Genomic DNA, 12,317 nt, shown 5'->3' on the forward strand with positions numbered 1-12,317 from the left:
AATCATGTAATATATCTTTTTTTTTTGAAGAAAGGCTTTCAAATCATATAATATATCTTTTGGTATAGATATTCAAAACTTGTTTTAGATACATTGATTATTTGAATATTTTAAATTTCTATACATCAGAACCGAGCTTATCCAGATTCGAGAGAACTAACTCGAAAATCGGACATAAATTTATAGTATTAAGTGGGACATAATTTCAAAACAAAAACAAAAAAAATATCCAAAAAAATAATTTGTACCTGAATGGGTACGTGAATATCAATGCCTAACCGATTCTATAAATAATTTTTTTTTATGTGTTTGGCTAAAGTAATTGAAACAGAAAGAATTTTTAATTTAGTAAAATAGTTATATGGAGTGAAAAAATAAATAACAATAAATGTAATATATTTTTATTATTTTGATTCAAGTTATTATTTGTTCACATAAACTATGTCTTTGAATTATGTATTTGAATATGTAGTTTTTCACCGGTTGAAATTAATATAATTTTTTAATAAAACAAACTAAACTGAATTTTTAACCACATGAAGAACCCAATTATTTTACCTTTTAATTGTTACAAAGTTAATGTTGGTTAACTAAAAAATAAAAACTACACTATTATTATTATGGTAATATAATTAGTGACATAATGTATTGTTAAAGTAATGCAATTAGAGAAGTTGTTAGCGTCGTGAAAAATAGAACAATAATTTGTTGAGAAAATATTATTTTTATTTGTATTTCAATTACCAAAAAGAAAGCAGAGTATGTACAAGGGGGACTAAAAGCTTAAACTAAGATCAGCGATCATGAGCTGAAGAAGGTGGCTGTCCGGTTATTGTTACTTTGATAAAAAAGTATTTACATACTTTTATGAATCTTTAGGGAACGGTTTTCTTCCATCACATCAATCTGCCTTATGAAGAACAAGTAAAAGGATCAGGAAGCATTGCTATTGTCACTATGAAGGTATTCACATCCTGAAGAGAGACCATTGTTGTTTTTCCTGAAGACGATGTTGACATTGAACTTGATGCCAGGTTTCTTGAGCCGAGAACATAATCTGACTTACCACTAGCCTCCGGAGGTGATGGCTGCTTCACTGCTTGGCGTTCGATGTGGACAATCTCTCCGACGATGTATGTAGGACTGTTTGGGAGGTGATCTGTGAACAATGCCTCGGATTCAGAGCAACCCCACCACCAGCGCAGACAGAGCTTCGGAGTCTTTCAAAGTGGCCTCGCATCTTCACAGATGATGCGCGTAGTGTATTGTACTCGGAAGCTCGACGATCAGCAGCACAGAGATGGGTCTGGGCTTCTTCTCTTGCTTCATGTAAGCACTTCACTACATGCGGACAGTTCATCTACAACCAAGATATAGCCCATATTTACCACATATACAAGGAGTAATTTAGCTATAATTGGAACTGATTGGCTTTAGCTAATTTAGGCATTACGCTAAAGCATATTGATACTAGCACCTTGCATACTAGAAACTTGACGGTTAGGACAAAGCTAATACCAGTAAGGCAGTAACCAGAGGAGTCACAGAAAATGATCACAAGATAACATTCCTAAACTAGTACGTATGCAATGAGTATCACGAGAGGAGGAATCCACCACATTCTCATCCATACCTTCCCGAGCTTTACATGGCTTGCTTGCTATAAAGGTTTGAAACACATGAGAGCCCTCCTCATCCATGTGCTCCGAACCAGATACATGAGCTTTGCTGCCTTCATAAGTTTTAACCCAGAGGCATCCGTATTATTATTAATATTTCTCTGTCCCTTTAGATAATCATCGGCGAGACGTTGTTCCAGTTCATGGATTCGCTTCTCATATGAATCTTGTTCATCCCGTTCTTCTTGTTCTTGCAGCAATCAAGCAACTCCGAAACAGAGTTATAACAAGCATGCATTTTGGGAAGGTGGTTCTTATCGTGCACTTCGTACATATAGGACCCAGGGCTGTAACAGCATCATGAGGTCAAAAGAGATGAAGACATCTGGCTAGACATGCAGTCATCCACAAGCTTCTTAACCGTATTCACATCTTTACTGTTTCAAGATTCATTTTGCAATATACCTGAGAGACTGCATTATGCTCGTCAATGAAGCGTTCTTGATCCTTAACAGTCGCTTCTAAGTTCTTCACTGATAAAGATGCCCTGCAAGCAAACAACTCCTCTACCTTGGATCTAACGCATCGTCCAATGGATGAGGATCATGCAGTGAAGCAGGTGGTAAAGCATCATCAACTTCCTGTAAATCTACAACCTCTTCTGGTGATGGCGGGTTAGAGTTGCTTTGCAGCATAGCCTTGTTGAAAACAAACACTTCTCGGTGGTCACTAGCGGGGAGTCCGAAAGCAGAGAGCAGCTTCTGCGGCTCGAGTCTCACGTCCAGAGAGAGGAGAAGCTGATCAGTGAAGGCAATACCAGAGACAGAGACTGACTCAACGTAACGCATCACAGACTCAACTGAAGTCGTCTCGCTGCATTCATTTCAGACTCAAAAGAGTGGCCATTCTCAGCCACACATAGAATAAGCTTGCCATTGCCTAAAAAAATAGAGAGACAGAGAAACCCTTTCGCCTATAAAAGAGGAAAAGCCTAGTTTTGTTTTGTTTTTATAAAGGTAAATATTTTAATTAATTTCCACGAGGGCGCTGTAACTCTTTAAGTATTTAGGTTTCACCCCTATAGTTATGTATGTAACAATGTAGAGCCACTTCAATCATCAACTCATATCCAATAGTTATGCTGAATCTAATTAACGTGTTATATTGGGTTCTATTAGTTTCTTTTTCCTCTACCTAAGTTTGGTTTGAGGAGAAAACATTATTATAACAGTTCAAATCTTTACACTAAAATTATAGAACAAATTTGATCATTTGTTTTGATACATGAACTTATAGCAACCTCAAATCAACATAACTTTACAGATTAACGTTTTGGATATGAACCATTGTAGCCATAACCAGAATCTGAATTTATTGCCTATGTATCATATGATAATCAATTATGTTTTCATAACCACTGTTTTAAATGTACCAAATTTTAGCAAAAGAATAGAGGACCACGTAGTAGCGGACCCAGAGATTAATTTTAGTGGGGTCACATATATATATGATTTTTCAAAATATTTTTCAAAATATTAACCATCCACAAAAATGATGTGAGGATAACATGGATTCCACAAATTTTGCTCATCATGCTTATAAACATGCATCTAGTAGTAGTATTAGTGTATTCAAATTATGGATACTAGAAAGTAGACTCAATCATGTTGTCAGCTTAAAACCAAATTGTAGTTGATAATTTTGCAGAAAACCATCATGCTTATAAACATGCATCTAGTATTAGTATTAGTATATTCAAATTATGGATATTAGAAAGTGCAGTCAATCATGTTGTCAGCTAAAATTAAATTGAAGTTGATAGTTTTGCAGAAGTATGATAAGATTAGGAAGTTTTACAAAATCTTTATGAAGTTGTTATATTAAAACTAGATTTAAGAAAATAACAAAATTACAAAAGTAACTTAACAAACAAAAGTTTTAATAATACATGAAACGATGAAAAATGAAGATACCCAATTTAAAATAAATTTAGCTCATAATCTACAAACTTAAGAAAAACAAAGAAGTTGTTTTCTTTTCTTTATTCGAAATGCACTAGTTAATCATATATGGGAACATTAAAGAAATAGATTTAGTTATGTATTTCTATGTAAAACTTTATGTTTTAGTTTAACATTTAGTTAATTAATATTGTTGTAGTATTATCTATATGTGCTAGTTATTTATAAGAGCTATGTATATTAAGATTAATTAGGATAAATGTAAGGACCTTATCTTTTTTAAACTCAAAAGAAATGAGACCATAATATAAAATACAAATACTTTTGAAGTTAAACTCGAAGTTTTGTTGGAGAAAAACACCTTTAACTTCCTAACTTTGAAATAGTTTTCTGTTTTGGAGATGCTCTCATTAGGACAACATTTCAACCATGGAGGAGCAGGTTTCGATCTACATTATTTTTACTCTTTAGTATCTGTAACACCTAGTGATTGCTCATCCTATTCAATGTTCTGTGACGAGTTCTTAAACTTTCTTATCTTGATAGCTCTTGAACCTTGTTATCTTGATTGCCATGTCTGATAAAAATCTTCCATGTAGAGTGCATGATTATGTGATGCGTAACTTTCTAAGCTTATCAAGTTATATAATGTACCATCATGCTGTTGCCAAAGACAGTGAGGTAAGGGCATTCCAGCTAGAAACTCTGCTATTGGGAAGAAAGCAGTCACTGGAGTGTGAGGAAGGTGCAGCCGATTCAAAGAGAGTAGTATCTCTTTTTGTTATCAATACATGGAGAGTAGTAGTAGTAGACTAGTACGTCTTTAGCCATGAGCTAATTACAGTGCTTATGCACAGGGGCCAGCATTTTAAATAATGAGCTTGCACAGGGCCCATATTGCTCTGAGACGGGCCTTGTAGTAGTAGTATCATTCTATCACCAAGAGAAACCAAATCTGCTACGTTTCTTTTAGGCTTTTAGCTACAAGAGTGTGTATCAAAGTCTCCTTTTAGTCGCTTGAGTTTCTTTATACGACTAAGATATTCCTTCTGTGTTATTTGTTTGAGCTACAAGGTGATTTAGTAGTGTTAACATTGAGCGGCCCTAGTTATAAACTTATATGCTAGTTATAGTTTAAGAGTGCGAGTACAATCTAGAATTATTAGCCCGGGCTGGACCACCTAACTTCTGCTCCAATAAGCTCCGATAATTCTGGACCCCACAAGCTTTATCAAGCTATCGTCAAGGAAGGCTCCCTCCAATTATTGAGGCACGTAAATGCATGATTAAGGAAATGACATACTAATAAGATTCTTCATTTATTCTACAAAGAATATTCACATGGGCATAGTTTGATAATGTATATTTTAACCTTTTTTTTTGTTTTTTTTTTGTTTTAAAAAAGCAATAGTTTCCTTTGAGACGTGTGAAGTTGCTTAGAAATGGTCCAATAGCAGAAAACACGTGAAACCATTTGGCACTTGCTTCTGTTCCACACATTTACATACAGTTCCTGCCTCTTACACGTAGGGGTGGGCACGGAGCGGATATCCGGAATTTTAAGGATATCCGTGATCCGATCCGTGTCTTACGAATATTCGATTTTTCGATCCGATCCGATCCGTAACTCTTCGGATATCCGGAACATCGGATATCCGCGAATATCCGATTTTTTTCGGATATCCGATTCGATCCGTAAAAAATAATAAAAAATTAAAAAAATAAATAAAAATAAAAAAAAAAGAAGAAAATTTGAAATAAAATAATAATATTTCATTACTTTTTTATAAGAAAATTACATACTTTCAAAATTTTTAATAACTAAATAATTAATTTAGTGAATAAAACATTATAATACTTATATAAAGATATAAAAGTATGTATATTATATAATTTTATAAACATGTATACATATATATGTATATAACGGATCGGATCGGATATCCGTTTCTAAAAATATTAGTATTTGTGATTTGCTTCGTCTTTGACGGATATTGGATTTTAGTATTTACTTCGATTCGTTAAGTTACGGATATTCAGATTTTTCGGATCGAATCGGAACGAATAACGAATCGAATCAAAATTTACGGATATTTTGCCCACCCCTACTTACACGCAACCATCTCCAACGCAAACGCATCGATACGTTTTTCTGCGTTTGCGCGTTTGACCAACAGCGTTAACGCCACATTCGTTTTAGGACCACACACACGCACGATGAGTGAACTAAAAAAAAGTCCGAATATTTTGGATTAGTCAAGTACGCCTGTGAATGACGTCATCCTACACATGCTTTCTAATCTCCAGCCCTTAAAAATGCAAAAATGATCTTGTGCAAGGTTTAACCAAAAAACAACAACGATGGCTAAAACCAGAGGATCTTGTTTTGTCATCATCGCTCTTATAGTGATCACCAATCTGTGTATCTGTGAAGCTGTCTTGTCTCAGAAAGAAGAGGACAAGGTCTCTAAACTGCCTGGTCAGAACTTCAACGTTGACTTCGCTCACTACTCTGGGTTTATTACTACTAACGAGAAACTGGGAAGAGCACTCTTCTACTGGTTCTTTGAAGCCGCCGATGATGCTGCCTCCAAACCCCTCGTTCTCTGGCTCAATGGAGGTTCCAAAGCTCTCTCTCCTTTACGCCGCTTAATCAATGGATTCTTAATCAATTGATTAATTATTGTTGCTTTTAGCATGATGCACGTGATTGCCCTTTTTGGGGTTTCATGTAGATTCATGTAGTTATGAGTGACACTATGTTTGTTTTGATTCCAAAAAAATGGAAAAAGGTTCAATAAAGTTTGCTCTCTTTACAGGACCAGGATGTTCATCTGTTGCATATGGTGAAGCAGAAGAGATAGGACCTTTTCACATTAAGTCAGATGGGAAGACTCTTTACCTTAATCAATACTCTTGGAACCAAGGTAATCATAGTGAGGGATGTTGCAGTGTGTTCTGATTCAGAAAGCTAATTAGAACTTTCTTGCAGCTGCGAATATTTTGTTCCTGGATGCACCTGTAGGAGTTGGCTATTCATACTCAAACACTTCATCTGATTTGAGTAGCAATGGTGATAAGAGAACTGGTAAATGATTATTTTTACATCCTTAACCTTCATTGTATATATTAGATCCTCTTTGTTTTGTTTTGTTTAGTGAGTTTTATTATAATTTTCCACAGCTCAAGACTCACTGAAGTTTCTGCTGAAATGGGTTGAGCGTTATCCTGAGTATAAAGGAAGAGAGTTTTACATAGTTGGAGAGAGCTATGCAGGTACAAACTTCGAACCTCGCCTTACGTTTTTGGCCCTACAGTTACTTAAAACTCTCTCTCTGTATTGTTTCAGGGCATTACGTTCCTCAGCTGAGTCAAGCCATTGTAAGACATAACCAAGCTTCTGGCGACAACACTATTAATCTTAAGGGTTACATGGTGAGCTTGTCCTCTTTATTTATCTTAAAAGGTTTATTTATAAACTTCTTTGATAAAATGTTTGTTTACAGGTAGGAAATGGACTGATGGATGATTTCCATGACAGGCTTGGTCTTTTCCAATACATTTGGTCGTTGGGTTTTATCTCTGACCAAACATATAGCTTACTGAAACTTCAGTGTGGTTTTGAATCTTTTGTTCACTCCTCCAAAGCGTGTGATAAGGTTCTGGAGTTAGCTGACAAGGAAATAGGTAACATAGACCAATACAGCGTCTTCACACCGGCATGTATTGCTAATGCTACCCAGTCAAAAATGTTGCTGAAGAAAAGACCAGTAAGTGACCTTACATTTTAGTTTTGATGGAGATGATATATTGTAAGGGTTTTGAAGTCAATTTGTTTTATTGCTTAGATGACTAGCCGGGTGAGTGAGCAGTATGATCCATGCACGGAGAAACACTCTAGAGTGTATTTCAATCTTCCAGAGGTTCAAGAAGCTCTCCATGTCCCGCCAGGACTTGCACCATCCAAATGGGATACTTGCAGTGATGTAGTGAATGAACACTGGAAGGACTCTGCTTCCTCGGTTCTGAACATTTACCACGAGCTTATAGCTGCAGGGCTACGCATTTGGGTTTTCAGGTATCTTTCTCCTCTATATATTTTGATATCTTTTTGTTCAAGTTTCATGGCGCTTTGATGGTTAGAGTAGTTTTATTATTTGGTTAACAGTGGAGACGCAGATGCTGTTGTACCAGTGACATCAACCCGGTACAGCATAGATGCACTAAACCTGCGTCCATTGAGTACTTACGGTCCTTGGTACATAGACGGACAGGTATTTATAAACAAACTCAACTGAGAAAGTGAGAGAATTTTTTGTCTTGTTTTTATGTATTTTAGAAAACGTTTTGAAACTGTAGTGATGATTTGAAACTACTAGGTGGGAGGGTGGACTCAGCAGTATGCTGGTCTAAACTTTGTGACAGTGAGAGGAGCAGGACATGAGGTTCCTTTGCATAGACCGAAGGAGGCTCTTGCGCTCTTCAAAGCTTTTATATCTGGAACACAGCTGTCAATACCCGAGAGCAGCATCAGGAAAGACATGCCTGAACTCGTTAGTGACTCATGATGAGTGGGATTCTGACTCAGAAATCTTTCAGTTATTGAATGAAGAAAAATAGAGAATAATGACTATGACTTGAAGTTTCAAGTGTTTCGTTTGAATTGGTTCTTCTGGTTGTTTGTTTAAAACATTTAATGTTGGATTATACTACTTTCTCAGTTTCAAATTAATCCATGTTTTGGATTTTTCATAATTATTAATAAAACACATTAAATCTTAGTATTTTTTTTTTTGTCATTGAAATGGAAACTTAATGTAACACAAGACAAAGCTTGTGGGAAAGAAACGAGAACTAAAAGAAAGAGAGCCAGTAGGCCTCAAAAGAAACAGGCTCCCTAAACAAGTGGGAGAAATTAAACGAAAAAACTTCAAGTCCTCAAAAGAAAGTAACAAACCGCAAGAAATACCTAACGGTATCAATGGTTTGCATGTGCCTCTTGATTTAGCAGAGGAGAAAGCCAAGATGGACCATTACTAGCCATATACGATTGAAGCCTGTTGTCCCTTGTGACACTTAGTGCGATCGCAGCAGCCACCTCATTACACGAAATAGGAACTAAGTGAAGACTGTATCTTGGTGAAAGATGAACCAACTGAACCACCTCGTAGCACAAATGATACATGGATGGAGATGTTAAAGGATGCGCCACTGCATTAGCAGCTTCCACTGAAGAAAACTCAAACATGACGTTCCTCAGTTTCAAATCAATCATAGCTCTCGATGCCCATGATAGTGCCAAGAGATCTGCTTGTACCGCTGAAGCAACTCCGCTGAAAGAACGTCGACTATGGTAGACAGTTTTTCCAGTGGCGTCTCTCACAATCCAACTAGCACCACCCAATAACGACGAAGTAGACCATGAAGATCCCACGTTACATTTCAAATAAGAGGGGGGCGGTTTACTCCACCTTATGTTAGGTCCATGCTCAGTATGTGGGGTCGCTACAACCTCTCCAAGATGACCATGAAGCGTCAGCCAAACCACTGCCTCATCCATCGCCACAGAAACAATCCTGGCTGCAACAGGTGTGTCATTTTCGAAACAAAGCTTGTTTCGCGCTTTCCAAATCTGCCATAATACCCAGGGGAAAGAAAAACGAATTGATTTACCAATGCTCTGTTTCTGACTACAAGATATCAGATAATGCATATTTAGGAAGATCGAGTTGTGGGACCATCCTGCTGGAGGTAACGGAAAGTTTGATGTCTGCCACACCTCTTTGGCTACCGAGCAATGGAACAACATATGGCAGATGGTCTCTGGCTCTTGACGACAAACAGGACACGTCGTATCTACTTGCAGCCCCCTCGAGCGAAGTTGAGATTTTACTGCAAGCGCCCCTGATAACACTCGCCACAAGAAGTGTCGTAGCTTTGGAGAAGTCTTGGTTTTCCATAAATTACTCCACAGTTGTTTCTCGAGAGGAGGAAGTGGGCTGTGACCCTCTGTGTTTATTACACTGAGCGAGTCAAGAAATTTGTAGCCACTTCTAGAGTCGTACTGTCCATTGGAGGCTAGTCCCCAGCCTATACCATCCGTTCTAGCCAGAGCAAACTTCGTATTTAAAACCAGAGCAACATCTTCCTCTGCAATCACTTGACGAATCTTGTCTTCATTCCACGTCCGCGAGGTGGTATCAATAAGATCATGGACTGTCAAAGTGAGATCAACAACCGCATCCTGTCTGTAACGAGGGGGTCTAGACGCCGGATCCATAAGCCAGTTATCTAACCATACTCTTGTGTCCCTGCCATTGCCAATCTTCTGAACCAAACCTTTTTTCAGTAGCTCGCGACCATGCATTATGCTCCGCCAAGCATACGATGGTCGTGTTCCCATCCCACATTCAAGGAATTCTGATCTTTTGAAATAACGATTCTTGAGAATACGAGACAGAAGGGAGTTGGGGTACTTCCATATCCTCCAAGCTTGCTTAGCAAGAAGAGCCTGGTTGAACTTTTCGATGTCTTTGAACCCTAAACCACCCATCTCTTTATCAGTACACAACTTTTTCCAGGCCACCCAAGGGATTTTTCTTCTACTGCTTCCACTGCTCCACCAGAACTCGATCATAACACTTGTTAGTTTCTCACATACCTCCTTAGGTAGTTTAAAACATGACATGGCAAACACCGGGAGAGCAAGAGCAATTGATTTGAGTAAAATTTCCTTGCCACCTTGCGAGAGAGATTTAGCGAACCACCCCTGTAGACGCCCTTGTAGTTTATCCCGTATGAAGCTAAGAAGTTTCCTCTTGGAGCCGCTAAAACACTCCGGGAGACCCAAATACGACCCTTCTCCTCCTTCAGTTTCAATACCAAGAACGTTTTTAACATCGTTCTTGACATCAGCTACCACCGAAGAACCAAAGATGACTGATGACTTCTGATAGTTAACTTGTTGTCCCGAGGCATCCCCATACAGCCTTATGCATTCAAGAACTTCTTTTGCTTCTTCTACATTAGCTTTACAGAGTAGCAGGCTGTCATCTGCGAACAGAAGATGATGAACTGATGGGCACGATTCCGAGAGCTTCACACCATGTAGACGACCCTCTGCTTCTGACTTGTTTAAACAGCTCACAAGTGCTTCCGCGCAAAGGATGAAAAGAAAGGGAGACAGAGGATCTCCTTGTCTAATGCCACGCTCAGGTTTAAAGTAACCATGTGAACTCCCATTAAGCAACACCGAGAAGGAGACAGAGCTCACACATGCCATAATCCATCGAACTATAACTCTATCAAAACCCATCTTCTCAAGCAATACTTCCAAGAAATTCCATTCGACACGATCATAAGCTTTAGACATGTCCGTCTTGATTGCCATCCACCCTTCCGATACCTTTGGATTTGTTCTGAGACCATGGATCATCTCATGGGCAATCAAGATGTTATCAGAGATAATGCGACCTGAGACAAAAGCGCCTTGAGTTTCAGAAACAATTCCTGGAAGGATCGTCTTCAGACGGTTGCAGATAATCTTGGAAATGATCTTATACTGAACTGAACAGAGGCTGATAGGCCTCATATCTTTCATCTGCGTCGGGTTAACGGTCTTCGGTAACAGACTAATCTGCGTATGGTTCCATCCCTCTGGTAGGATCGAAGATCTAAAGAACTCTTGTATCTCATCAACCAGACCAGGACCCACTATATGCCAGAACCGCTGATAAAAGATTCCAGTGAGGCCGTCTTCACCCGGAGCGCTGCTTCCTTTGACATCAAAAGCTGCCTTTCTAATCTCCTCAGCAGATACCACACTAGTCAATTTTTGGTTCATCTCACTAGTAACTCTGCTTTGGAAACCCTGAAACAGAGAGTCTAGGTCGAAAGGATTCGAACTGGTAAACAAATTCCTGAAATACTCCACTGCCACATTCCCTTTCGCGCCTTCAGAGAATTGCTCCTGTCCCAGTTCATCCAATAACATCAAAATACGATTCTGGATTCTCCTCCCCTTCACACAATTATGAAAGTATTTTGTATTGCGGTCACCCGCTTTTAGCCATTCCTCACGACACTTTTGTCTCCAGAAGAGTTCCTCCTCACGCAAGGACTCAGATAACTCCTGCTTGAGTCGCTTCATACAATCATAAGAAGGAGATGTCTTTGTCACCTCAGCCTCTAGCGCTGCTCGTAGACGCGTTATCTTGTCTCTGGAATTCATATCAGACGTTTTCTTCCATCTCATGATGTTTCTTCGACATCTGCTGATACGCTCCATCGTGTTAGAATGATCGCCAGCATTACCTTCCCAACTGAGACGAACCAGATCCTCAAAACCTTCTCGAGAGAGCATACGTTTGTCAAAGAAAAATCTTCCTCTAACAGGGCTGTCTCTCTCTAATGAGAAGCATACTCTTATGGGTCTATGATCTGATGCCCAAAGATCTAAGTACTCCATGTTAGCTCTCGGGAAAAGAGAGAACCATTCACAGTTCCCAAAACTCCAGTCCAGACGACACTGCACCCAACCGGTCTCTCTCTTTCCTGCCCAAGACAGGCAGTTGCCAGAATATCTCAGCTCCTTCAGCTTGCAATTCTGTACCATGTTCCTGAAATCCCAAAAGGAAGACTCCTCCCTGATGGCTCCTCCACATTTGTCATCGTTGGAGAACATCTCATTAAAGTCTCCTACTAGCATCCATGGCTCGTCTCTGGTAAGACCTATTCC

General features: G+C 38.7%; 1 protein-coding gene and 1 long non-coding RNA gene across 2 annotated transcripts; one reads left to right on the top strand and one right to left on the bottom strand.

Moving 5' to 3' along the window:
- Positions 1-704: 704 nt before the first annotated feature.
- On the bottom strand, positions 705-2,172 carry LOC130499193 (uncharacterized). Its single transcript, XR_008938068.1, has 2 exons — positions 1,634-2,172; positions 705-1,360 (listed from the first exon to the last, which is right to left on the bottom strand). It is a non-coding gene; the product is annotated as an uncharacterized LOC130499193 (long non-coding RNA).
- A 3,693-nt stretch (positions 2,173-5,865) lies between these two features.
- Positions 5,866-8,335, top strand: LOC108818715 (serine carboxypeptidase-like 29). Its single transcript, XM_056993187.1, has 9 exons — positions 5,866-6,200; positions 6,400-6,507; positions 6,573-6,668; positions 6,764-6,856; positions 6,930-7,015; positions 7,087-7,350; positions 7,429-7,658; positions 7,749-7,854; positions 7,960-8,335. Exons 1-9 carry the CDS (start codon positions 5,942-5,944, stop codon positions 8,146-8,148), a joined length of 1,431 nt encoding a protein of 476 aa, XP_056849167.1. The 5' UTR covers positions 5,866-5,941; the 3' UTR covers positions 8,149-8,335.
- Positions 8,336-12,317: the final 3,982 nt, after the last annotated feature.

The sequence above is a fragment of the Raphanus sativus genome, chromosome 8 (genome assembly GCF_000801105.2).
Source record: "Raphanus sativus cultivar WK10039 chromosome 8, ASM80110v3, whole genome shotgun sequence".
NCBI classification, from domain to species: domain Eukaryota; kingdom Viridiplantae; phylum Streptophyta; class Magnoliopsida; order Brassicales; family Brassicaceae; genus Raphanus; species Raphanus sativus.